Here is a 27,877-nt window from a genome sequence, read left to right on the forward strand (position 1 = left end):
GACACATACACGTGCATGTGTCTTTATAGGAGAATGATTTACAATAGTTTGGTATATACCCAGTAATGGGATTGCTGGGTCAAAGGATATTTCTGGTTCTAGATCCTTGAGGAATCACCCACACTGTCTTCCACAATGGTTGAACTAATTTACACTCCCAGCAAAAGTGTAAAAGCATTCCTGTTTCTCCACATCCTCTCCAGCATCTGTTGTTTCCTGACTTTTTAATGATTGCCATTATAACTGGCATGAGATGGTATCTCATTGTGGTTTTGATTTGCATTTCTCTAATGACCAGTGATGATGAGCATTTTTTCATATGTTTGTTGGTGGTATAAATGTCTTCATTTGAGAAATGTCTGTTCATATCCTGCACCCACTTTTTGATGGGGTTGTTTCTTTCTTTTAAATTTGTTTAAGTTCCTTGTAGATTCTGGATATTAGCCCTTTGTCAGATGGATAGATTGCAAAAATTTTCTCTCATTCTGTAGTTTGCCTGTTCATTCTGATGATAGTTTCTTTAGCTGTGCAGAAGCTCTTTAGTTTAATTAGATTCTATTTGCCAATTTTGATTTTTGTTGCCATTGCTTTTGGTGTTTTAGTCATGAAGTCTTTGCCCGTGCCTATGTCCTGAATGGTATTGCCTAGGTTTTCTTCCAGGAATTTTATGGTTTTAGGTCTTACATTTAAGTCTTTAATCCATCTTGAGTTAATTTTTGTATAAGGTGTAAGGGAGTGGTCCAGTTTGTTTTCTGTATATGGCTAGTCAGTTTTCCCAACAGCATTTATTAAATAGGGAATCCTTTTCCCATTGCTTGTTTTTGTCAGGGTTGTCAAAGACCATACGGTTGTAGATGTGTGGCATTATTTCTGATGACTGTTCTGTTCCATTGATCTATATATCTGATAATCTGTTTTGGTACCAGTACCATGCTCTTTTGATTACTGTAGCCTTGTAGTATAGTTTGAAGTCAGGTAGCATGATGCATTCAGCTTTGTTCTTTTTTGCTTAGGATTGTCTTGGCTATGTGGGCTCTTTTTTGGTTCCATATGAACTTTAAAGTAGTTTTTTCCAATTCTGTGAAGAAAGTCATTGGTAGCTTGATGGGGATGGCATTGAATCTATAAATTACCTTGGGCAGTATGGCCATTTTCACGATATTGATTCTTCCTACCCATGAGCATGGAATGTTCTTCCATTTGTTTGTATCCTCTTTTCTTTCATTGAGCAGTGGTTTGTAGTTCTCCTTGAAGAGGTCCTTCACGTCCCTTGTAAGTTGGATTCCTAGGTATTTTATTCTCTTTGTAGTAATTGTGAATGGGAGTTCACTCATGATTTGGCTCTCTGTTTGTTATTGGTGTATAGGAATGCTTGTGATTTTTGCACATTGATTTTGTATCCTGAGACTTTGCTGAAGTTGCTTATCAGCTTAAGGAGATTTTGGGCTGAGATGATGGGGTTTTCTAGATATACAATCATGTCATCTGCAAACAGGGACAATTGGACTTTCTCTTTTCCTAATTGAATGCCCTTTATTTCTTTCTCTTGCCTAATTGCCCTGGCCAGAACTTCCAACAGTATGTTGAATAGGAGTGGGGAGAGAGGGCATCCTTGTCTTGTGCCGGTTTTCAAAGGAAGTACTTCCAACTTTTGCCCATTCAGTATGATATTGGCTGTGGGTTTGTCATAAATAGCTCTTTATTATTCTGAGATACATTCCATCAATACCTAGTTTATTGAGAGTTTTTAGCATGAAGGGCTGTTGAATTTTATCAACGGCGTTTTCTGCATCTATTGAGATAATCATGTGGTTTTTGTCATTAGTTCTGTTTATGTGATGGATTACATTTATTGATTTGTATATGTTGAACCAGCCTTGTATCCCAGGGATGAAGCAGACCTGATTATGGTGAATAAGCTTTTTGATATGCTGCTGGATTCAGTTTGCCAGTATTTTATTGAGGATTTTTGCATCAATGTTCATCAGGGATATTGGCCTGAAATTTTCTTTTTTGGTTTTGCCTCTGGCAGGTTTTGGTATCAGGGTGATGCTGGCCTCATAAAATGAGTTAGGGAGGAGTCCCTCTTTTTCTATTGTTGGGAATAGTTTCAGAAGGAATGGTATAAGCTCCTCTTTGTACCTCTCGTAGAGTTCAACTGTGAATCCATCTGGTCCTGGGCTTTTTTTGGTTGGTAGGCTATTACTGCCACAACTTGTTATTGGTCTCTTCAGGGATTTGACTTCTTCCTGGTTTAGTCTTGGAGGGTATATGTGTCTAGGAATTTATCCATTTCTTCTAGATTTTCTAGTATATTTGTGTAGAGGTGTTTATAGTATTCTATGATGGTAATTTGTATTTCTGTGGGATCACTGGTGACATCCCCTTTATTATTTTTGTTGTATCTATTTTAGTCGTCTCTCTCTTCTTCTTTATTAAACTGGCTTGTGGTCTATATATTTGTTAATCTTTTCAAAAAACCAGCTCCCGGATTCACTGATTTTTTTGAAGGGTTTTCTGTGTCTCTGTCTCCTTCAGTTCTGCTCTGATCTTAGTTATTTCTTGTCTTTTGCTAGCTTTTGAATTTGTTTGCTCTTGCTTCTCTAGTTCTTTTAATTGTGATATTACGATGTTGATTTTAGATCTTTCCCTCTTTCTCCTGTGGGCATTTAGTGCTATAAATTTCCATCTACACACTGCTTTAAATGTGTCCCAGAGATTCTGGTACGTTGTGTCTTTGTTCTCATTGGTTTCAAAGAACTTATTTATTTCTGCCTTCATTTCGTATTTACCCAGTAGTCATTCAGGAGCAGGTTGTTCAGTTTCCATGTAGTTGTGCAGTTTTGAGTGAGTTTCTTAATCCTCAGTTCTAATTTGATTGCACTGTGTTCTGACAGACTGTTATGATTTCTGTTCTTTTGCATTTGCTGAGGAGTGTTTTATTTCCTATTATGTGGTCAATTTTAGAATAAGTATGATGTGGTGCTGAGAAGAATGTATATTCTATTCATCTGGGGTGGAGAGTTCTGTAGATGTCTATTAGGTCAGCTTTGTCCAGAGCTGAGTTCAAGTCCTGAATATTCTTGTTAATTTTCTGTTTTTTTGATCTATTATTGACAGTGGGGTGTTAAAGTCTCCCACTATTATTGTGTGGGAGTCTAAGTCTCTTTGTAGGTCTGTAAGAACTTGCTTTATGAATCTGGGTATTCCTGTATTGGGTGCATATATATTTAGCATAGTTAGCTCTTCTTGTTGCATTGATCCCTTTACTATTATATAATGCCCTTCTTTCTCTTTTTTGATCTTTGTTGGTTTAAAATCCGTTTTATCAGAGACTGGGATTGCAACCCCTGCTTTTTTTTTTTTCTTTCCATTTGCTTGGTAAATCTTCCTCCATCCCTTTATTTTGAGCCTATGTGTGTCTTTGCATGTGAGATGGGTCTCCTGAATACAGCACACCAATGGGTCTTGACTCTTTATCCAATTTGCCAGTCTGTGTCTTTTGATTGGGGCATTTAGCCCATTTACACTTAAGGTTAATATTGTTATGTGTGAATTTGATCCTGTCATTATGATGCTAGCTGGTTATTTTGCCTGTTAGTTGATGCAGTTTCTTCATAGTGTCGATGGTCTTTACAATTTGGTATGTTTTTGCAGTGGCTGGTACCAGTTTTCCTTTCCATATTTAGTGCTTCCTTCAGGAGCTCTTGTAAGGCAGGCCTGGTGGTGACAAAATCTCTCAGCATTTGCTTGTCTGTAAAGGATTTTATTTCTTCTTTGCTTATAAATCTTAGTTTGGCTGGATATGAAATTCTGGGTTGAAAATTCTTTTCTTTAAGAATGTTGAATATTGGCCCCCACTCTCTTCTGGCTTGTAGGGTTTCTACAGAGAGATCTGCTGTTAGTCTGATGGGCTTCCCTTTGTGAGTAACTGAACCTTTCTCTCTGGCTGCACCTAACATTTTTCCTCCATTTTAACCTTGGTGAATCTGATGATTATGTGTCTTGGGGTTGTTCTTCTCGAGGAGTATCTTTGTGGTGTTCTCTGTATTTCCTGAATTTGAATGTTGGCCTGTATTGCTAGGTTGGGGACGTTCTCCTGGATAACATCCTGAGGAGAGTTTTCCAACTTGGTTCCATTCTCCCCGTCACTTTCGGGTATACCAATCAAACATAGGTTTGGTCTTTTCACATAGTCCCATATTTCTTGGAAGCTTTGTTCATTCCTTTTCATTCTTTTTTTCTCTAATCTTGCCTTCATGCTTTATTTCATTAAATTCGTCTTCAATCTCTGATATCCTTTCTTCTGCTTGATTGATTCAGCTATTGATAGTTGTGTATGCTTCACAAAGTTCTCGTGCTGTGTTTTTTGGCTACATCAGGTCATTCAGGTCCTTCTCTAAACTGGTTATTCTAGTTGTCACTCCTCTAACCTTTTTTCAAGGTTTGTAGCTTCCTTGCATTGGGTTAGAACATGCTCCTTTAGCTCAGAGGAGTTTCTTATTACCCACCTTCTGAAGCCTACTTCTGTCAATTTGTCAAACTCATTCTCCGTCCAGTTTTGTTCCGTTGCTGGCGAGGAGTTGTGATCCTTTGGAGGAGAAGAGGATCACATTTTTTTTCTGCCTTTTTGCACTGGCGTTTCCTCATCTTCATGGATTTATCTGCCTTTGGTCTTTGATGTTGGTGACCTTCAGATGAGTTATCTGTGTGGATGTCCTTTTCGTTGATATTGATGATATTCCTGTTTGTTAGTTTTCCTTCTAACAGGCCCCTCAGCTGCAGGTCTGCTGGAGTTTGCTGGATGTCCACTCCAGACCCTGTTTGCCTGGGTATCACCAGTGGAGGCTGCAGAACAGCAAAGATTGCTGCCTGTTCCTTCCTTTGGAAGCTTCCTCCCAGAGGGGCACCTGCCAGATGCCAGCTGGAGCTCTCCTGTATGAGGTGTCTGTTGACCCTGGTAGGAGGTGTCTCCCCACCAGGAGACACGGGTATCAGGGACCCACTTAAGGAGGCAGTCTGTCCGTTAGCAGAGCTCAAGCTCTGTGCTGGGAGATCTGTTGCTCTCTTCAGAGCCAGCAGGCAGCAACATTTAAGTCTGCTGAAGCTGCGCCCACAGCTGCCCCTTTCCCCAGGTGCCCTCTCCCAGGGAAATGGGAGTTTTATCTGTAAGCCCCTGACTGGGGCTGCTGGCTTTTTTTCAGAGATGCCCTGCCTAGAGTGAGGAATCTAGAGAGGCAGTCTAGCTATAGTGGCTTTGCCAAGCTGCAGTAGGCTCTACCCAGTTTGAACTTCCTGGTGGCTTTGTTTACACTGTGAGGGGAATAGGGCCTACTCAAGCCTCAGTAATTGTGGATGCCCCTCCCCCAACCAAGCTTGAGCATCCCAGGTCAACTTCAGATTGTTGTGCTGGCCGCGAGAATTTCAAGCCAGTGGATTTTAGCTTGCTGGGCTCTGTAGGGGTGGGATTTGCTGTGCTAGACCACTTGGCTCCCTGGCTTCAGCCCCCTTGGTGAATCTGGTAACTCTGTAACCCTCTCCGCAATCAGATATTGTGATTATTGACGCTAGTAACATCTTGGAAAAGGAGCACTGAAGCCATGTTTCTCCTGGAGAACTTGCATGGTACCCTGGAAGCTGCAGCACTTTTCTCACTCACAGGTTGTCCAGGATGTTTCAAGGCAGACCTGGGTGTGTGTGTGTGTGTGTGTGTTTGGAGTCTTGCTCTATTACCCAGGCTGGAGTGGAGTGGCATGATCTCGGCTCATGGCAACTTCTGTCTCCCTGGTTCAAGTGATTCTCCTGCCTCAGCCTCCCGAGTAGCTGGGATTATAGGCACCAGCCACCGCGCCTGGCTAATTTTTGTATTTTTAGTAGAGACGGGGTTTCACCATGTTGGCCAGGCTGGTCTTGAACTCCTGACCTCAAGTGATCCACCCGCCTCGGCCTCCCAAAGTGGTGGGATTAGAGGTGTGAGCCACTGTGCCCAGCTGCAGATTTTTTATAGTATTTTGGAGTCAAAGGCCAACCATGATTCTGGAGGGGCACCAGGTGGGCAGTATTCTGAGTATCCATTCCTTTGGTAGCACTTTCTGGACACATGCGTGAGCCAGGTACTGTGCTGATGATCACAAGACAAATGTTCCAAGTCACAGTTTCAGGTAGAAGACAGGCCCACATTTACTATATACTATGCAGTGTAAGTACTTTAGTCAGTAGTCAATAAAGAGCTTTAGTCAGTAAGGAGACTGAGAAAGCAGAGAAGGGATCAAGAAATTCTACCTTGAGAAGCTGAGGTTTGACATCACAGTGGGCCCCAGGACAGCAAAGGCAGTGGGAAATACTGTCAAAGATGAAGTTTTGTCTGCATTGTTGGTGCTTTTGAGGAAATTGTCACTACTCTGTAGCAGCAGATATTGGGGCCAGGTAGTAGAAGGATGGGCCTGACCACATGCAAAGTAAATGTGAACTGCCCAGCATACTGCAAGGCAGTTTATCTGGGAAGGCGGTAGCTGTGGCTGGGATAAATTTGCATCTCCACGTGGAATATCTGTAATGGCTGTTAGCATGTTGAAAGGAAGCTCAAGCAGCAGGGAGGTCTGGGAACAAAAGTACAGCTGTAAGGAATGGGCTTAGGAACAGAATGAACTGACTCAATGGAATACGTAGGATTGTGGGTCCAGGGAAGCTGGGATAGGTGACAAGATAGGTTGCTGTTATGGGTTGAATTGTGTCCCCCTACCCAAAATATATGTTAAAGTCCTAAACCCCAGTACTTCAGAATGTGATTTATTGGGAGATTGTGTCTTTACAGAGGTAATTAGTTACGATGAGGTCATACTAGAGTAGGGCAGGCCCCTAGTTCAATATGACTGGTGTCCCTCTAAGAAAACAGCCATGTGAAGACATAGAGACAAAGAGAATGCCGTGTGAAAACATAGGCAGAGATTGGAGTGATGTGGCCACAAGCCAGAGAAACAGAAGGCAAAGTTGGAGGGAGTGTTGTCACAAGCCAAGGAATGCCAGCAGCTACCAGAAACCGGAAGGGCAAGAAATGCATTCTCCCCAGAGCCTTCAGAGGAAGCATGACTCTGCTAACACCATGATTCACAATTCTGGCCTCCAAGAACAGAGAGAATAAGCCTCTATTGTTTAAACCACCTGGTTTGTCCTAATTCGTTATTGCAGCCACAGGAAACTAATACAGAAGGCTAAAATGAAAAAGATGGTAAGAAGTACTGTCAAGGATGTGTGGAAGTTGGAATCCTCTTAGATTACTGGTGGGAATGTAAGATGGTGTAGCTCCTTGGGAAAATGGTTTGACAATTCCCTACAATGTTAAAAATGGAGTTACCATAAGAACTAGAAATCTCACACCTATGTGTGTACTCAAGAGAAATGAATATATACATCGTCACATAAAATTGCTCATGAATGTTCATAGCATGTCTATTTGTAATAACCAAAATGTGGACACAACTCAAATGCCCACTGATGAGTGGATAAACAAAATGTGGTGTATCCATACAGTGGGATATTATTTGGCAATAAAAAGGAATGAATAATAACGTGCTACAACATGGTTAAACCTTAAAAACATTATGCAAAGTAAGAGAGGCCAGACATAGACTATGTATTGTATGATTCCATTAATATGAAATGTGTAAAATAGGCAAATCCATGGAGACTCAATTTGATTAGTGTTTGCCTGGGGCTAAGGAGAGGGAGAGTAGGGAGTGACTGCTAATGGATATAGGTTTTCTTTTTATAGTAATGAAAATGTACTAAAATTAGATAGTAGTCATGGATTCACAGTTCCAAAAGCCATTGAATTTTATTTTTTGAAAGGGTTGATTTTATTGTTGTCAAGACAGAGACCTTGGCAGAGATCCTTTTAAGTAGAGCAAGATTATAAGGCATTCCTTCTTCTCTTCCTTCATTCATTAAACATACCTTTGTTTATTGTCTATTACGTGCTAGGTCTTCTTCTAATCTATGAGAATATAGTGGTTCACCAGTCTGACAACTTGCTTACTCCCTTGGAATTTGCATTCCATGAACAATGGAAAAGAAAACCCAGAAAGTTATCAAGTATCAGGTCATACCATGGTAGCATTTTTATTACTACTCCCTGGGCATGAAATTGGTGTACAAAGTTAGAATGACCACCAGCAGGTTGGTAGATAATTTTCTCCCAAAAGGACCATGGAAGTATCCCTTACTTCCTTCCTTCTCCTTTCTTTGTCCTATTTCAAGACAAGTTTTCACTCTGTTGCCCAGGCTGGAGTGCAGTGATGCCACCATAGCTTACTGGAACCTTGAACTCCTTGGTTCAAGTGATCCTCCCACCTCAGCCTTCAAAGTAGCTGAGACTACAGGCGTGAGCCACCACACCCAACTAATTAAAAAAAATTTTTTTTGTAGAGGCTGGGTGCAGTGGCTCACACCTGTAATCCCAGTACTTTGAGAGGCTGAGGGAGGAGGATAGTTTGAGGCCACCATGACTTCTCCCTTCTTGCAGGGAGATTTTTTTACACATCTTCAAGAAACTCCTTTTCTAGAATGTGTGCTCAGACCTCCACACCAAACTGTAGGTTTCCAGAGAGGATGGGAAGAGTGGCTTGGTGAAGAATGGGCACAGTCGGCCTGGGCAGAGGTTTTGCTGCTTCTCCAAAGATTCTTCCAATGCTGTGACTTGGTACAATTCCTGTCCCTATTTGGGAAGGTCTGGTGATCCTTTTCTGGTTTTTCTTCTAATGATTAATAGTTCTGCAGTTTGATGAGTCATTTTTGCTTCTGTTTGTAGAAGAGGTGCAGTATATTCAGGCTGAGAAAAACAACAAGGGCCCAATGGAGGCTGCCACACTTTTTCTCAAGTTCCTGTTGGAGCTCCAGGAGGAAGGCTGGTTCCGTGGCTTTTTGGATGCCCTAGACCATGCAGGTTAGTTCATTCTTTTTAATCACAAATCAGAGGATATTACTTTGCTGCTTGACAATACTGTAAAAGTGAAAAGCTATTAAATTTGAAGTATCCACTTATAGTTCATGCCTCTTAATCTGAGACAATGTAAAGACTGTTTTTAGGCAGATGATATAATTGTCTACCTGAAACATCCAACAAAAGAATCTGCAGAGAGATTATTGTCGCTAATGGGAAGAGTTTAGCAAGATTATTTGGATATAAGACCAGTATACAAAAATTAGTTGCATTTCTGCCCAATGGAAGCAAACAAAAAATGTAATCCAAAATGAAGTATCATTTCTAATAATAACAATTGTAATGTATTTAGGAATAAATCTAACAAAAGATGTATAAGGTCTGAATGGAGAAAATGATAAAATGTTATTAAAAGATATTAAAGAAGTCCTAAATGGAAAAACATACCCATGCACATAGAGAAGGAGGCTTGAGATCATAAAAATATCAGTTCTCCCTACATTGATCTATATATTCAATATAATTCTAATAAAAATCCTACATACTTTTTCAGTGAGTGTGGCAGGTTGATTCTACAATGTATATGGAAGAATTACGACCCAACAATAGTCAAGACACCCCTAAAGAAGACAAATTTGGTAGATTGGGGCTTCTCTTTCTGCATGTTAGCATTTATTAGAAAGCTACAGGCATTGAGACAGTGAAATGTTGGTTTTGGCATTGACAAACTGACCATTGAAACAGAATAGAGACCCTCTAATTAGGACCATATCTTTATGGAAACCTGATATATTAGACATCACTGAGAAAAGAGGATTACTGGGAAAGGAGGAGCTATTCAAAAAATAGCATTTATAAACAGAATAATATTAAAAGCCGAACAAACTCAAACTGGGCATGGTGGCGTGTGCCTGTAGTCCCAGCCTCTCAGGAGGCTGAGGCAGGAGGACTGCTAGAGTCCAGGAGTTTGAGGCTGCAGTGAGCTATGATGGCGCTGCTGCACTCCAGCCTGGGCAACATAGGGAGACCCCTGTATTTAAAAAACAAACCCTGGGCCGGGTGTGGTGGCTCACGCCTGTAATCCCAGCACTTTGGGAGGATGAGGCAGGCAGATTACCTGACGTCAGGAGTTTGAGAACAGCCTGGACAACTTGGCAAAACCCTGTCTTTACTAAAAATACAAAAATTAGCCGGGCGTGGTGGTGGGCACCTGTAATCCCAGCTACCCGGGAGGCTGAGGCAGGAGAATTGCTTGAACCCGGGAGGCAGAGGTTGCAGTGAGCTGAGATTGCGCCATTGCACTCCAGCTTGGGCAATGAGTGAAACTCCTTCTCAAATTTAAATAAATAAATAAGTAAATAAATAAACCCTGTATTTAAAAAACAAATGCTAACTTTTATGCCCATGTGGATACAAATAAATAAATACATTTGTATTCCTTACATCATGTTTATCAAAAACACTATAAAGAAAGCAAAAAAAAAAAAAAAAAAACAAATCATAAACCCTGGGAGAAGATATTTTCAAAATGTATAATCACCAAAGGATTAGAATCTAGAATATATTAAAAAGGTCTTAAAATCAACTGGAAAAAGAAAGAAAACATACATAGAGCAAAAAATTTGGACAAACATTTCAATGAATACGAAGAATGAAAAGTGAATAAATGTAAAAGATTCTCAGCCCAATTAGGAATTGGGGAATTGTAAATTAGGAACACAGTGAGATAACATTTTATAACTACTGGATAGCAAAACTGAAGTCCAACAGTGCTAAGGCTTAAAGAAGATATTTAATGGAAATCTTTTTTTTTTTTTTTTGAGACAGTCTCTCGCTCTGTTGCCCAGGCTGGAGTGCAATGGCACGATCTTGGCTCACTGCAACCTCCGCCTCCCGGGTTCGAGCTATTTTCATGTCTCAGCCTCCTGAGTAGCTGGGATTACAGGTGCCCACCACCACACCTGGCTAATTATTGTATTTTTAGTAGAGATGGGGTTTTGCCACATTGGTCAGGTTGGCTTCCAACTCCTGACCTCAGGTGATCCACCTGCCTCAGCCTCCCAAAGTGTTGAGATTACAGGCATGAGCCACTGCACCCAGCTGGAATATGGTGGTTCTTAAGTTGGATAGTAGGTTCACATATGTTCCTTTTCTTGTTATACTCTTTATTATAAATGTTACAAATATTCTGGTACATGCATCAAATATTACATAATTTTTACATTTCTGTTTTCAGAGCTATGGTGTTTTCTATCAACAGAAGAATCATGAAGTTCATAAATTTGGAAAGGAGAGCTTTATTTTTCATAAAGGGTTGCAGTCTGCATGGTGGCCATTTTGACAGGCTGGGAAGTGTAGCCTCGGGCCAGAAGCAGGAAATAGGCACTTGGAGGGTGGGGAGAGTAAAACAGAGATTTATGCTGAATAGGGTGACCAAATATTCAGTAAGCTACAGGAGGAGTCATGAAAGTAGAAGCATGCACCTGGGCAGGTGAACTTCGTGCCTTTCCGTGGGACCCATGTTCAAAAACTGGCAGTGTTAGCATGATCCAAGGGTGGAGTTTTTGGCCCTCTGATGTCAGAAGGTGAAGCAGAGGACATGAAAACTCTCACTGCACATCCTTCATAGACTGGCCAGACCCACTCTGTAGTTGGTAGTCTCTTATCAGGAAGAAGTGCTGGTTGGTTGGTGTGTTGAAACTGCTAAAGGGAGGGGCAGTCAGGAGGTTGGTTGAAATCAGCAATGGAGCAAGTCTTTCCAAAGGGGTGGTTTCTGTTTCTCATCAGAGAAAGCACTGTTTCTCCACTTTGGGGATATGATTAATCTGGATATTATAAGTTATTTTAATCCTTACCAACCTGTCAGGTAAAAACAGTACTTTTAATTTTCATTTTAAAAATTGAATAAGGTTTAGTATTGGAAGTCCTAGCTGGAACAGTTAGGCAAGAAAAAGAAAGAAAAGGTATCCAAATTGGAAAGGAAGAAGGAAAATAGTCTGTTCGCAGATGGCAGAATTATTTATTTATTTATTTATCTATTTATTTATTCATTCATTCATTCATTCATTTTTTGAGATGGAGTCTTGCTCTGTCGCCCAGGCTGGATTGAGTGCAGTGGCGCAATCTCGGCTCACTGCAAGCTCCGCCTCCTGGGTTCATGCCATTCTCCTGCCTCAGCCTCCCAAGTAGCTGGGACTACAGGTGCTCGCCACCATGCCTGGCTAATTTTTTGTATTTTTAGTAGAGACGGGGTTTCACCGTGTTAACCAGGATGGTCTCAATCTCCTGACCTCGTGATCCGCCTGCCTCGGCCTCCCAGAGTGCTTGGATTACAGGCGTGAGCCACTGCGCCCAGCCGATGGCAGAATCTTATATGTAGAAAACCCTAAAGATTTTAGAAAAGACTATTAGAACTAATTCAGAAAAGTTTCAGGACACAAAATCAACACCCCAAAATTAGTCGCATGTCTATATATTAACAAATAATCCAAAAAAGAAATTAAGGTAACAATTCCATTTATAATAGCATTAAAAAGGTTAAAATACTTAGGAAGAAACCTAACCAAGGAGACAAAAGACTCATACCCTGGAAACAACAAAACATTGCTGAAAGAATGAGAGATAACACAAATAAATGGAAAGACATCCCCATTCATGAATTAAAGACTTAAGATGCCTATACTACCAAAAGTGAACTGCAGATTCAATGCAATCCCTATCAAAATCCCAATGGCATTTTTTTTTTTTTGTAGAAATAGAAAAGATTATCCAAAATTTATAGAGAATCTCAAGGCATCTTGAATAGGTAAAATTTTGATAATGAAGAATAAACCAGGAGGCCTCACCTCTCCTGATTTCAAAACACATTACACATCTGTAGCAATCAAAATGATGTGGCACTGCCATAAAGACAGACAAATAGGCCAAAAGAGCACCCAGAAATAAATTCTCAAGTATATGCTCAAAGATACCAAGACCACTCAATGGGGAAAGGACAGTCTCTTCAGCAACTGTTGTTGGGAAAACTGGATATCCATATGCAAAAGAATGAATTTTGACGCTTATACCATGTATTACAGTTCTCCAGAGAAACAAAAGCAATAGGATATATTTATGTGTGTGTACATATGATGGGATATATATACACATTGTTACTTACATGTATGTGTATATATATTTTTGGAATTGGCTCACATGATTATGGAGGCTGAGATGTCCCATGATCTGCTGTCCACAATCTGGAGAATCAGAAGAGCAGTTGGTGTAATTCAGAGTCTGAAGGCCTGAGAATCAGGACCTCTGATGTCCAAGGGCAAAAGAAATGATGAGCTCAAGAAAAGAGAATTTGCCCTTCTTCTCCCTTTTTGTTCCGTTTTGGTCTTTAATGGATTGGGTGATGTCTGCACACATCAGTGAGGGTGAATTTCTTTATTCAGTCTGATTCAAATGATAATCTGTTCTGAAAACACCCTTACAGACACACCCAAAAGTAATGTTTCACCAGCTATCTGGGCATCCCTTAGCCCAGTCAAGTTGACACAGAAAATTAACCATCACACATTATATACAAAATCAAATCAAAATGCATTAAAGAGCAAATATAAGACCTAAAACTATTAAAACTCCTAGAAGAAAGCATAGGGGAAAAACTTCATGACACTGGAATTGGCAGTGATTTCTTGGACATGATATCAGAAGCATAAGCAACAAAAGTGAAAAAATAGACAAATGGGACTATATGAAACTTATGTGCCTCAAAGGACATAATAGGGTGAAAAGTCAACCCATGGAATGAGAGAAAATGTTTGCAAATCATATACCTGATAAGGGGTTAATATGTAGACTATATCAAGAACTCCTGCAACTCAAAGACAAAAAATCAAATTAAAAATTAGGCAATCCCAGCACTTTGGGAGGCTGAGGCAGGTGGATCACCTGAGGTCAGGAGTTCAAGACCAGCCTGGCCAACATGGCAAAACCCTGTCTCTACTAAAAGTACACATAGCTGGGCGTGGTGGCACACGCCTGTAGTCCCAGCTACTCGGGAGGCTGTGGCAGGAGAATTGCTTGAACCCAGGAGGTGGATGTTGCAGTGAGCAGAGATCATGCCACTGCACTCCAGCCTGGGTGACAGAGCGAGACTCCATCTCAAAAAAAAAAAAAAAAAGACAAAGGACTTGAATAGACATTTATCCAAATGGCTAATGAATATATGGAAAGATATTCAACATCAGTAATCATCAGAGAAATTCAAAGCCACAATGCAATATCACCTCACCCCCATTACAATGGCTTCTATAAAAACAAAAACAAGGCTGGACACGGTGGCTCATGCCTGTAATCCCAGCACTTTGGAAGGCCGAGGCGGGTGGATCATGAGGTCAGGAGTTCAAGACCAGCCTGGCCAAGATGGTGAAACCCCATCTCTACTAAAAAATACAAAAATTAGCTGGGTGCGGTGGCGGGTGCCTGTAATCCCAGCTACTCGGGAGGCTGAGGCAGGAGAATTGCTTGAACCCGGGAGGCAGAGTTCGCAGTGAGCCGAGATCGTGCCACTGCACTCTAGCCTGGGTGACAGAGCAAGACTCTGCCTCAAAAAATAAAATAAAATAAAAACAAAAACAGAAAATAATGCATATAGGTGAGGATGTGGAGAAACTGCAACCCTGTGCCTGATTGGTAGGATTGTAAAATGGTGTTAACAGTCATGGAAAACAGTATGGCAGTCCCTCAAAAAATTGAAAATATATATCACCATATGATCCAGCAATTCTGCTTCTGGTGTATTTCCAAAAGAATTGAAAGCAAGGTATTGATGAGATATTTGCACATCCATGTTGATAGTAGCATTACTCATGATAGCTTACAAGGTAGAAGCAACTCAAATGTCCATTAGTGATGAATGGATCAACAAAATGTGATATATACATACAATGGAATATTATTCAGCCTTAAAAAAAAAAGGAAATCCTGGCACATCCTGCAAAATGGACATACATTGAGGGCGCTGTGCTGAGTGAAATAAGCCAGTCACAAAAAGACAAATATTGTATTTTGCTACCTATATAGATTATCTAAAGTAGTCAGATTCATAGAAACAGAAAGAGTGGTGGTTACCAGGAGCAGGGGTGAGGAGAGAAAAAGGAATAGTTGTTTCAAAGAGTTTTAGATTTGCAAGGTGAAAAAGGTCTGGATTTTTGTTTTATAACAAAATGAATTTAACACGACTGAACTGTACATTTAAAAATAGTTAAGATGGTAAATGTTATATCTGTTTTTTACTACAATTTAAAAAAAGAATGAGGTCGAACATCTTATGTATGTTTCTTGGCCATTAGTATTTTTCTCTGAACTTTCTAAATATGATTTTTAAATAAATATCTTTTAAAGGCATGTAGAATAATATTAAGTGAATTTCCCATTTACTTAATATTATCTTAGAAAAATTAGAAGGAAAGTTCCTTGTGGGCAGGAATTAAAGTTTGTATTTCTTTTTGCCTTCTTTACTGCTTTCCACTGGGAAGATACTTAATAAACCTGTTGACTCTGACTTTTTAAAGACAAATCAGGGATTGTAGGTGAAGTCCATGAGGCACTTTGGAAGAAAGATTTTATACTAAGATCAAAATGTAAGACTTCAAAGTTGTCCTTAGTACTTTTTCCCAATAGATAATAAATATTGCTAGAAGACCTAAAGTGTTGGCTGACTAAAATGAATACTGTTTTCTTTTTGAAAAATCAATGACAATTGGGGGTAATTTACAGATATTTTTTGAATTCTACCACCATACATTCAAACATGATTTCTATGATACTAATCTCAAAGTATTTTTCAGTTGGTTTCATAAAAGTCCACATTTTTTTCTTTTTTTTCAGGTTATTCTGGACTTTATGAAGCCATTGAAAGTTGGGATTTCAAAAAAATTGAAAAATTGGAGGAGTATAGATTACTTTTAAAACGTTTACAACCAGAATTTAAAACCAGAATTATCCCAACCGATATCATTTCTGATCTGTCTGAATGTTTAATTAATCAGGAATGTGAAGAAATTCTACAGGTAAGTTAATATAAAATACTAAAATTGGGGGAAATAATTATAACATGGGAAGGTCTTCTGTTTTCTATACTGTTTTAGACCTGAGAAAGATCATTGAAACCCACAAAAGTACTCATAGAATAGTACTTTTTTTTTTTTTCTTTTTTTTTGAGATGGAGTCTCGCTCTGTCGCCCAGGCTGGAGTGCAATGGTGTGATCTCGGCTCATTGCAACCTCCGCCTCCTGAGTTCAACCAATTCTCCTGCCTCAGCCTCTTGAGTAGCTGGGATTACAGGTGTGTACTACCATGCCCAGCTAATTTTTGTATTTTTAGTAGAGATGGGGTTTCACCATGTTGGTCAGGCTGGTCTCGAACTCCTGACCTCGTGATCCACCTGCCTTGGCCTCTCAAAGTGCTGGGATTACAGGCGTGAGCCACCGTGCTCAGCCAGAATAGTACTTTTAATGTGAACTGAGTAATTTTTATGTCACAAAGTTTTTTTGAAGTTTGCCCTATTTTCAGTTAAAATCACCACAGTCTGTGAACAGTATTTTATGCAAATTTAAATTGAACAGTTGAGCAAATGAGAAAGGGCTACAGACTCTAGCAGTTAAGTGTTTAGACTCTGGACACAGATGAATTTTGTTAGAATCATAGCTCAACCACTAGCGGTATGATCTTGGGCAAGTTACTTAGTTTCTCTGAATATCTATCTGTTTCCTTGTGTGTAAAATGGAAATAATAATGGTACCTTATTAATATGGTATTTTCATAAGGGTAATGAGATAATATATGTAAAGTACTCATGTATGTCTTGCACAGAGTATGTGTACAATAAACTTTAGTTATTATGATTAGTAAAAGTCATACAAATTCCTCAACCCTGAAAAAAAAATTGTTAATATTTTGTTATCTGTTACCAAATATTGCTATATGCCAATATACCCATGTTGGGAATGGTTGTCAAATGATTATTTTCTTAATATTGCTGATGAGGATAGGTATAAGAACTTAGAGGTGATGAGAAGGCTTGGCTTGACATAGTGACATCATGTGTAAAGGACAAAGATGAAGGAAAAAGTATCTTAAAAGATTGTGTTGGATGGGGCAAAAATTGTCATGGATATGACCCATTGAGCCGTAATGCACAATGGCTTTAAATCAGATAGTACATGACTGACATTTCTTCAGTAAAAATTGATAAAGGGAAAACTTTTGAGATAATTGATCAATAAACTACAGTTACCTTGCTTAGATTTGCTCTACTAAGGGGATGATGGCAGGTGCAGAGAAATTGGTGGAATGCCTTCTCAGATCAGACAAGGAAAACTGGCCCAAAACTTTGAAACTTGCTTTGGAGAAAGAAAGGAACAAGTTCAGTGAACTGTGGATTGTAGAGAAAGGTAAGACACTGTACCCTCCTCACAGCTCTACTTAGGGCTCGCTCATTCCAACTGGTCTTTTACATCCCATCGGAGGCGTTTTCCCCCTCAGATAGCCAGAGCTACATCTCTAATGCGAGACCAGCCGGAAGCTGGATTCTGGGAGGGAGGCAGTTACTTGCCTACAAAATTAGTTTGGTTGCATGTAACCCCTAAAAATGGACTGGGGAAAACCACTCTCATCCAGAATTAGCCCATCTGGCCCAAAGGATTTGAGGAAGGCAAAATCCGAACTCTCAGTCTAAGTTTAGATTATCAGAGAAATAGCTTGAGAATTCTGGAGTTAAAGGTTCAAACTCCAGGACTTACCCCCTTTTCAGAGTAGATTTCTTGACAGACATTGCCTGATTCTCTTACTGGAAGCCATCTGGAACTGAATCCGACGGGTGAAAGAATTGGTTGTCATTAAGTGTCTGAACTATCATTTGGTTTCTTGAAGCTGACACTCAGCATTGTTTCAAAGGCTGAGTTTGGTAAACATCTGAATATCTGGTCTTAGCTTTCCTAGGCTTCTTTAGATCATAAGTTGTTTCAGAAACTGTATAAATACACATCTGATTTAATGGGTCAAGAGTCAGTCAGAAAAGGAAGACATGAATGTCTGCTAAATCATGCTCCTTTTTTTATTTTTTTGGTGCATACGAATCCCTCGGAGGTCTTGTTAAAATGTGGATTCTGATTCAGTAGGGCAATACGTTCCACACTTTGAGTAATATAGCTCTAAATTACATTGGAGGTCAATGCCAAATTGAGATTTTAAACTCAAAATGATTCTTTCAACTGTTTTAAAAGGTGAAGGGGAGTGGTTGTGAGAAATTTTAATAGAAGTTAAAAATCTTAGTGTTATGACCATTTTGTGGAGCTTTCACCATCAAAACTATAATCAGATTATGTGAAGATTCTAAGACTTTTTGGTCTTAAAAAGGTATAAAAGATGTTGAAACAGAAGATCTTGAGGATAAGATGGAAACTTCTGACATACAGATTTTCTACCAAGAAGATCCAGAATGCCAGAATCTTAGTGAGAATTCATGTCCACCTTCAGGTACCTGGCATTGTTTGTTCTTTTCCATAATGGTGCTCTTCTGGTATTTGGTGTGGGGACTTGTTTTGCAGTACCCAAAGTCACAGCCTTGTGAAAAGTTTTGTAAGGAAAATTAAGAAAGTAAAGAGAATTTATGTTACAATACTTTTTCTATATTTAGAATGCCATTCTCTCCTAGTTCTTCCACTATCTTTTTTTCTTCTTTTACTATCTTTTTTTTCTTCTTCTACCACTAAGAAAGTATGGGCGTGTCTATATTGGAAATGCAAATAGGGTCTTCACCAAAACCCAATGTCTATGAATTCCCAAATCAACCTTGCTTTCTAAATAAATACTACTTCTATTTCTGAGTCACTTGCTCAATTTCCTTTTAGGACCCCTGGGCTGCCCTGCAAGTTGATGAAGTCAGTGTGCTAACCAAATGCGCCTGGCTGAGAGGTCGAGTAGGGGCTGAGATCCAGCCTGTGCCGTTTGCCACACAGTGCACTGAGGGGCTGTGTCCTCCAAGAGGAGCCCCCTTTTGTCATTTACACAGAGGCACTGTATAAGTTAGCTGTGGCCCTGTGAGGCCCCCTTATGCTTCTCAAAGCATATTTTCTTGATGGTTTTATGAGACTAGAAAGTTGCATAATATGCCATAATAAAAACTTATTTATAGAGTATCAGGAAGGAAATTGGGATTAATAGTGGTGGTAGAAGAAAAATGACATTAGAATAACATCATAAAGAGAAAATGTGCAGATTACTTCTGCAACTGAATGTTACAAGTTTTTTTGTTTTGTTTTTTTTTTTTTTGGTCATTTCAGAATAAAATCTGTTACCCCTTGGAAAAAAAAAACAAATCAATGAATATGAGTTGCTTTAAATTTTCTGACATGTGAAGATTCTTGCATGCCTTTTGTTGTTGTTGTTGTTATTGTTTTTTGAGACGGAGTCTCTCGCTCTGTTGCTCAGGCTGGAGTGCAGTGGCATAATCTCAGCTCACTGCAACCTTGGGTTCAAGTGATTCTCCTGCCTCAGTCTCCCAAGTCGCTGGGACCACAGGCATGTGCCACCACATCTGGTTAATTTTTGTATTTTTTTTGTAGAGGTGGGGATTTCACCATGTCGGCCAGGCTGTTCTTGAACTCCTGACCTCAAGTGATCCATCCACCTCAGTCTCCCAAGTGCTGGGATTACAGGCATGAGCCACTGCACCTGGCCTTTACATGTCTTTTGTGTGAGTTTAATTCACTTAACCTTTTAGAAATTCTCCCTTTCTCTAAAATGGGTAGGTTAGACTCAGTAGATAATTTCCAAAGTCTTTGCTAGCTCTTAATGATTTATATGCCTACCTGTTATTGAGATAAAGCCTTTGATTATTTTTTAGAACTTCTGGTTATGTTGAGAGAAAATATCATTTGAGAACTTGAAGAACGACAAAGCATTATTGCTCCTTAATAAGAAATTGCTTTGAGAATCCAATGTTAACAGTTTGGTTTTCTTCAAAGATCGTGGGAGGATTTGTTGCTTTTTTCGCATACAGCATTGCCTTTAGTAGACAGCTTGTCTTACCCTGAATGGGGCCATTCTTTCTTTGGTTTCTGTTAGCCTTCCATGATTGTATAAAAAATAATTCATGTTTTTTATTTTTTCTTTCTTGCCATCAATACTTTGTCACTGAGAGAATTCTGTACTTCAAATTAGTGGAAAAGCTAGAATGGTTACCAAGAGAAAGGATTCTAAACTTTCTCCAATGAGGCTCTTCTTGCTGGAGTCAGAATTTGTGGACATTAGACTGTAGCTATTGCCGTGATTCCTCAGAGCAGGAACTGTTTGGTAATTTTGCTCCTTTTGTATTCCAGAAGTGTCTGATACAAACTTGTACAGCCCATTTAAACCAAGAAATTACCAATTAGAGCTTGCTTTGCCTGCTATGAAAGGAAAAAACACAATAATATGTGCTCCTACAGGTAAGCCTATTGCCATTACTTACATAGTTTTTCTGTTTGCTTCCTTTTTTTTCTTTTGTTGAATACTGGGGCAGAATGGGCAAGTTTCAGTTTTTTCCTTGTTCCATGTGTCTTTTGAGAAAACTGTCCTGATATAATCCTAATGTTTTTTATGGGATTATGTAATTAATTAATTATGTACATTAATGTATTTAATGTATTTTCTTTACCTTTCATGAGAAGGTAAAGAAAAGTGTCCTCTTTTAGCTTGCTTTTGGGTCCTGGCTGTTGGCATGCTACTTAGGGAGCAGCTTGATATTTTTTAGTCATAGTGTAAATTCTGTAATCATTAACATATTTAAATTATCAATTAATTAGTCAGCTCAGTGGTATTAGAAGAGCCAAAAATAAACACCTTTCCAGAGAAATATCTAATATATAAGTTACATGTTTTCTTTTTTCCTTACATGTTAAAAGGTTGTGGAAAAACCTTTGTTTCACTGCTTATATGTGAACATCATCTTAAAAAATTCCCACAAGGACAAAAGGGGAAAGTTGTCTTTTTTGCTAATCAGATCCCAGTGTATGAACAGCAGAAATCTGTATTCTCAAAATACTTTGAAAGACATGGGTAGGTATAATAGTTGCCTCAACTTCTTTTTCTCCAGCTTCATGTAATTGATGTGTTTTCTGTTTTGTTTTTGACAAATGATTTTAAAAAATTTATATTAGATTCAGCTTTTATATAATCCAGATGTTATCCCTTCATGGATTCAAGTCTTTTTTGTTAGATGTACCAGAAATCTTAAACTCCCCTGGTTTGCCCTTCTATGGGGAGTAAATGACTTCAGGAATAAATTTGATGTTTACGTGGCACATTTAACTTCTTTAGTGATTTTATAATTTATTTGATATTATTCTTTTACGTACTCTTTTTCTCTCTTAGTGACTTAAAATAATATATAGTACTATAAATTACAACTAGCTTGGATTTATTGATCTCTTACTATGTGTCAGGCTCTGTGCTAAGGACTTGCCTACAGCTATTCTTCTTTTGGACTCAGGGAGAATTTAATCAGTTGATGTTCTGATCTAGCATTTCATCTTTGTGGTTCCTTATCCACATCGTGGTTAGTAATATGGAATTTCTGTCATTTCCCAGGTATAGAGTCACAGGCATTTCTGGAGCAACAGCTGAGAATGTCCCAGTGGAACAGATTGTTGAGAACAATGACATCATCATTTTAACTCCACAGATTCTTGTGAACAACCTTAAAAAGGGAACGATTCCATCACTATCCATCTTTACTTTGATGATATTTGATGAATGCCACAACACTAGTAAACAACACCCGTACAATATGATCATGTTTAATTATCTAGATCAGAAACTTGGAGGATCTTCAGGCCCACTGCCCCAGGTATCTCCAAAGTCAGACGAATGCTTCAGAAGAGCTATAATCTTCCTAACTCCTATTTTCTTACTCTTATGGCCACACTGAAGATGTCCTTCTCAGGTCCCAAGTCCATATTGTACAACTCATTATGAATTTTGTTTCCTTTATTCATTTGTTCACTTAGTAAATATGCATTATGTGCCTCCATATGCCATACACTGTGTGTTAGTAAAAACAAAAAAATGCCCTACCCAGCAGGAAAGAGTTATATGAGGGGTTGTGGAAACATTGTACCATTTCTCAGACATCTAATGATTTTGAATGCTCCTTACAGGTCATTGGGCTGACTGCCTCGGTTGGTGTTGGGGATGCCAAAAACACAGATGAAGCCTTGGATTATATCTGCAAGCTGTGTGCTTCTCTTGATGCGTCAGTGATAGCAACAGTCAAACACAATCTGGAGGAACTGGAGCAAGTTGTTTATAAGCCCCAGAAGTGTAAGTTGGATCCAGTAACAAGCCTTTGAGAGTCTGTTACTCTCTGCTACCTCTAGTTTAGAGCCGTCTAGACGAATACTGAACTTTGACCCTCTCTCTGTTTAGTAGAAAATATTTAACCCCGAACTTGAGTAATAGTCACATTTTTTAGCCTCTCTAACTGAGCTCTCATCCCAAGCAATGGATGAACCTCAGAAGTGGCCTGTAGAGAGCAAACGTTCTTCCTCTTTGCTTCCAAAAACCTCTTATAAATGTACTAGCAATGCAAAAGAGGTGATGAGAGAATTTAGGCATCAGATAGCCAAGAGCTGGGCTCACTGAGCCTTTTCCCATGCTCTGTGCCTGTGTGGTCATCACTGTTTGAATATGTATTTGATCATTTTAGTTGAAATGGAATGATCTGAATTCATGATGTCACTCCTCCAAAGATCAGATATGATTTTTTAATATGACTAACAATTGTTTATTGATGTTATTATTACACTAACCCTGCAAGGAAGAGAAGGATGCAGAAAATATATATGACTTCACCCTTGCTCTCTAAGTAGTATGTGACTGTATTTCTGAGGTAGAACAAATAGACATGTAATAGGGAGTGGTGTAGATAAGTTCCTTTTTGAAGGCTGCTTGTAAGTAAGGATTTTGATGTACCCGATCCCAACTTTTCAGTGTCACATATGAATTTCTTTGCAATCCGGTTCCTCCTGCCCTCTGAGCTTCATCACCTCCAAACATTCATAAACCCAACCATGTTGCATTCCTCTGGGCTCCTCAATCATGCCGTGTGCTTTCTCTCTCCCACCTTTTGTCTGTGCTTCCTTGGTACATCACTGCTCTTTTTTTTTCTTTTTCTTTGCCAAGTTGTGATGGAATATACATGACTACTCTTGCTTTCTTCTTTCTTCTTCCTGTATTTATTCTACAACTCTGACTTCCCTGGAAGAATTAGGTGTTACTTTCCCTGTGTTTTGTGACACTTTGCGTGTACCACTTCTTTTTTTTTTTTTTTTTTTTTTTTGAGACTGAGTCTTGTGCTGTTGCCCAGGCTGGAGTGCAGTGGTATGATCTTGGCTCACTGCAAACCTCCACCTCCTGGGTTCAAGTGATTCTCCTGCCTCAGTCTCCTGAGTAGCTGGAATTACAAGCGTGTGCCGTCACACCTGGCTAATTTTTTGTATTTTTAGTAGAGACAGGGTTTCACCATGTTGGCCAGGCTGGTCTTGAATTCCTGACCTCAAGTGATCCACCCTCCTCGGCCTCCCAAAGTGTTAGGATTACAGGTGTGAGCCACCACACCCAGCCACACTTTACATGTACTTCTGTTAGAGAACTGCTACGGTTAGTTAGCCATGTATATTTCTCTCCCTTAAGATCACAGCCCTGTATGGAGCATGAAGTGTGTTCTTTCAACTGTCTATAATCAAAGCATGGCACATTGCAGGCAATTAATAATTAGGCTGAAATCATATATTGATAAATGGTAGGATCAGTGTGAATACTGCTGGGGGCTGTGTGGGGAGGGAGAATATCAAAGCACAGAGACAGGGTTAGATTGTGGCACTTGCAGAGACATGAGAGATGCCCGCCTCATCAGAGAAGAGGTAACAGGACAGCCACAGTAAGAAACTGGTTAGGCCAGGCATGGTGGATCACGCTTGTAATCCCAGCACTTTGGGAGGCCAAGGCGGGTGGGTCACCAGCTCAGGAGTTCGAGACCAGCCTGGCCAATATGGTGAAGCCCCGTCTCTACTAAAAATACAAAAATTAGCTGGGCATGGTGATGTGCACCTGTTGTCCCAGCTACTTGGGAGGCTGAGGCAGAAGAATCACTTGAACCTGGGAGACGGAGGTTGCAGTGAGCCGAGATCGCGCCACTGTACTCCAGCCTGGGTGACACAGTGAGACTTGGTCTCAATCAAAAAAAAAAAAAAAAAAAAAGAAGTTAGTTAGACCTACACCATGAAAGACAGGTGTTAGAATCAGTACAAGAAGCAACAGGGAGCCATTGCATTTTGAGCATTTGTTGTATCATCTGGACCACCTGCCAGTGAGCCTGGAACCTTAGGTTTTTCAGAGGAAGTATCAAAGTCAGAGAAAGGTTTTAGAGATACCTACTTTGAACTACAATCTGTCCTTCCTGAAAATATACTCACTCTTTTTTCTTTCTTTTCTTTTTTTTTTTTTTTGACGTCTCTAGTTTTCAGGAAAGTGGAATCACGGATTAGCGACAAATTTAAATACATCATAGCTCAGCTGATGAGGGACACAGAGAGCCTGGCAAAGAGAATCTGCAAAGACCTCGGTGAGATAAATCTCATATTTTGTGTTCTCTCTACTGGGGAATAGCCATTTATTGTTCACTATCGTCTTTTTGTGTTCTCCTTAGTTCAGACAATGTCAAGACCATATCCAGAGGTTGTCTTCCTTGATTATAGGTTATTTAGGAGCCTTATATGTCCTCCTCTATTCTTTCTTTCTTTCTTTTTTTCCTTTTAAATCCAAAGTAAGTTCATCCAGACACACGCACCTGAAAAATAACTGTACTTAAGTCAGTTCATTGCTTTCTCTACCTTCTAAATCAGCTTTCCCTCCTGACTTTCCTGTTTACCTGAATGAAACCACCATTCCTCTACTGGCTCAGATTTATACCTAGGGACAATCACCCAGCACATTTCCCAGCATTAAAGGAGTGCGACTAGAGATGGGCCAGGGGAAGACAGTGAAGGGCCTGGATTTGAATTTTATCCTAAAAACAATGGGGAGAAAAGTGAAGATTAAAACTGATTAGTGATGTAATAAAGATACCAGTGAATGAGAAGGACCAAAGAGAGGCAGTAGAGATGGATTGGAGAAGGAAGGAGACACATGTGAGATGCTTCCAACTGTGAGTGTTATGATTGAATGGCTAAACGGATTTGGGTGGGGATGAGAAAGGGGCAGGAGGGGCTGATTTCCCCCCAGGCATCTGGCTTAGGCACCTGTATGAATGCCAGTGGGTGGTCCTGGTACCAGGACTAGAAGCAGCCTTGGCAGGTACAAGGTTTTGAGTTTTGAGTTTTAGAGATGTTAAATGTGACGTCTGTAAGACACCTCATGGAGTCTCTCCTCTCACACTTATTTTGCTTTTCTCTCCCCTTTTCTTTCACAGTTTAATTTCTATTATAATTGTTCTAACAGCCTTCTAGCTGATTTTGCCTACCTCTGCTCTCTCTTCCATTCAACCCCTCATGAACTAGTTAGTCTTCATGAATACATTTTATCGTGTCCCTGTCCTGCTTAAAAACCCTTTGCCTACAGGATAATCTTCACGCCTCTAACCTGCAGTCTGAGCCCTGCCTGAACACCCAGGTTCTACTTATCTTTCCAATGTTATATGCTACTACTTCCCTACCTGAATCCTTTTGATTTAGCAGTTTCCCGAATGTGTTCATGCATATGTTCATTCATTTAGTGCTAAGGAATGGGCTAGGTGATGGGAATACAGCATGAACCCTAAGATACAGCCCCTGGCCTCAGGGCATTTCTAGTCTAATGGTAAGGCCAAAATTAGAGAAGTAATATTAATACTAAAGCAGCTGGTGTGGTGGGGGTGCTAAGGTGTGTTTCAGGCACAGGGAATAGCATATGCAAAGGCCAGGAGACTAGAAAGAGTATAGGGACTTCCATTAGTCCTGTAGAATGCTGAAAGGAGAGTGGCCAGAAATGAGAAGCAAAAGCAAGCAGAGGCCAGAGCATGGGGAGGAGCCTGTGAGCTGGGGCAGGATTTTGGCTGCAGGAACCCACTAAAGGCTTTTAAGCAGTGGGGTGGGATGATTTCTCATCTGCAATTTTGCAAACTCCCTCTAACCACTGGGTAGAGTATGGGTTGGAGGGAACAAGGCAAGAGGAAGGGAGACCAGTTTGGAGATTGTCGTATTATCCAGCAGCACACTGATGTGGTTTGAATTGGGGAAGTAGCAGAAGGATGGAGAGACGGTGATGGAGTCACGTGAGTTTCTATTTTCTTACTCCTCCCACCTCAGGTACCCTGCCTCCACCTTTTTGCCAGTCCGAATCCAGTTAGCTGCTCATCTCTAAATTGCTTAGGCTATTTTTACACCTACCCAGGTTCAATCAGTACCTGTTGGCTCATCTTCTTTACTGCTGGCCACCTCGTTGTAGCTGCAACTTGGAAAGAAGCATGTCAATACTACTTGTTTGGGTAGCCTCCTTTGTTCCTATTATTGAAAATGAATGAGTGAGGGGAAGAATTTAACCCAGAAATATAGCTCTTGCTTGTGACTTTGGTTGTACTGTGCTCTTCATGAGGAGCCCTGGTGAACTGATACCAGAGTAACTCACAGACTCAGCTGCTTGAGAACACAGCCATAGTCTCCTCATCTTATCCCCAGCACCCTGCACAGAGCCTGGACCACAGCAGATGCTCCAGCTTTGAACCAAGCAACTGAGGCTTATCCTAGGAGACGCACACAGACAGATGCATGTGTGATAAGTGTCTTTTGAGGGCCGATTCTATGCTTGGCCCTGAGAATGCTGCTCTGGAGAACAGGAGGCCCAAGTTCACAGCAAAGCAGAACATAGGGTGAACTGAGTCCTAAATCTCCTTGATTTTTTTTTTTTTTAAGAGTCTCACTCTGTCGCCAGGCTGGAGTACAGTGACATGATCTCAGTTCACTGCAACCTCCGTCTCCTGGGTTCGAGCGATTCTCCTGCCTCAGTCTCCTAAGTAGCTGGGACTTCAGGTGTGTGCCACCACCCCCAGCTAATTTTTGTATTTTTAGTAGAAACGGGGTTTCACCCTGTTGGCCAGGATGATCTCAATCGCTTGACCTCGTGATCCACCCGCCTGGGGCTCCCAAAGTGCTGGGATTACAGGCATCAGCCACTGCGGCCGGCCAATCTCCTGCTTTTATATATCCTCCTTTGATGAAGCTCTTGAGACCTGTTATTTTTACTTCTTCATTTTTAAAGGCAAAGTTGGGTTTTTCATGTCTACTGTTTTATTTCTGGGCTGCTTTGGTTGTCAGCTCATAGAGCCAGTAGAGCTTGGGCATCTGACACATGTGGGTTTGAATTCCTGCCCTTTCTCCACGTACTTGCTGTGTGACTATGGGTAAATTACTTATTACTTGGCTTTTCTGAACTTCAGTTTCCCAATATATGAAATGTAATATGTATCTCATGGGTTGTGAAAATTAAATGAAATTATGAGTGTAAGGTACTTTGATTCTTGGTACCCAGTACTCAAGAAACAATCAAACACACACACACACACACACACACACACACACAAACACACAGATGCACTGCTTAAAACTCAAGGGAGGGAACAAGGCAAGAGGTAGGGAGAACAGTTTGGAGGCTGTCATATTATCCAGCAGCACAGTGGTGTTATCTCAATGGGGGAAGGAGCAGAAGGATGGAGAGATGGTGATGGAGTCACATGAGTTTCTATTTTCTTACTTCTCCCACCTCAGGTACCCTGCCTCCACCTGTTCACCAGTCTGAATCCAGTTAAATAGTTTTAACTAGATGACTTAAGACTATTTCAGGAGGAATATCCTGTTTGCAGAGAGTAAGAAAGAAAAT

At 40.1% G+C, this 27,877-nt stretch overlaps 1 protein-coding gene across 4 annotated transcripts in view; it reads left to right on the top strand.

Annotated features, from left to right (window-relative positions):
• Positions 1-27,877, top strand: part of RIGI (RNA sensor RIG-I) — a 71,205-nt gene that overhangs the window by 12,200 nt on the left and 31,128 nt on the right. For all 4 annotated transcript variants that reach the window (XR_010148721.1, XR_010148722.1, XR_010148723.1 and 1 more), the window contains exons 2-10: positions 8,807-8,941; positions 15,815-15,996; positions 17,232-17,379; positions 18,344-18,463; positions 20,308-20,415; positions 20,872-21,025; positions 21,557-21,815; positions 22,126-22,288; positions 24,486-24,590. Coding sequence is in view for 1 of the 4 variants with exons in the window: in XM_001156662.6 (XP_001156662.1) it covers positions 8,807-8,941; positions 15,815-15,996; positions 17,232-17,379; positions 18,344-18,463; positions 20,308-20,415; positions 20,872-21,025; positions 21,557-21,815; positions 22,126-22,288; positions 24,486-24,590 (1,374 nt within the window). In the remaining 3 variants the exon portion in view is untranslated. The remainder of the gene's footprint in view (positions 1-8,806; positions 8,942-15,814; positions 15,997-17,231; positions 17,380-18,343; positions 18,464-20,307; positions 20,416-20,871; positions 21,026-21,556; positions 21,816-22,125; positions 22,289-24,485; positions 24,591-27,877) is intronic.

The sequence above is a fragment of the Pan troglodytes genome, chromosome 11 (assembly GCF_028858775.2).
Source record: "Pan troglodytes isolate AG18354 chromosome 11, NHGRI_mPanTro3-v2.0_pri, whole genome shotgun sequence".
Classification (NCBI taxonomy): Eukaryota; Metazoa; Chordata; class Mammalia; order Primates; family Hominidae; genus Pan; species Pan troglodytes.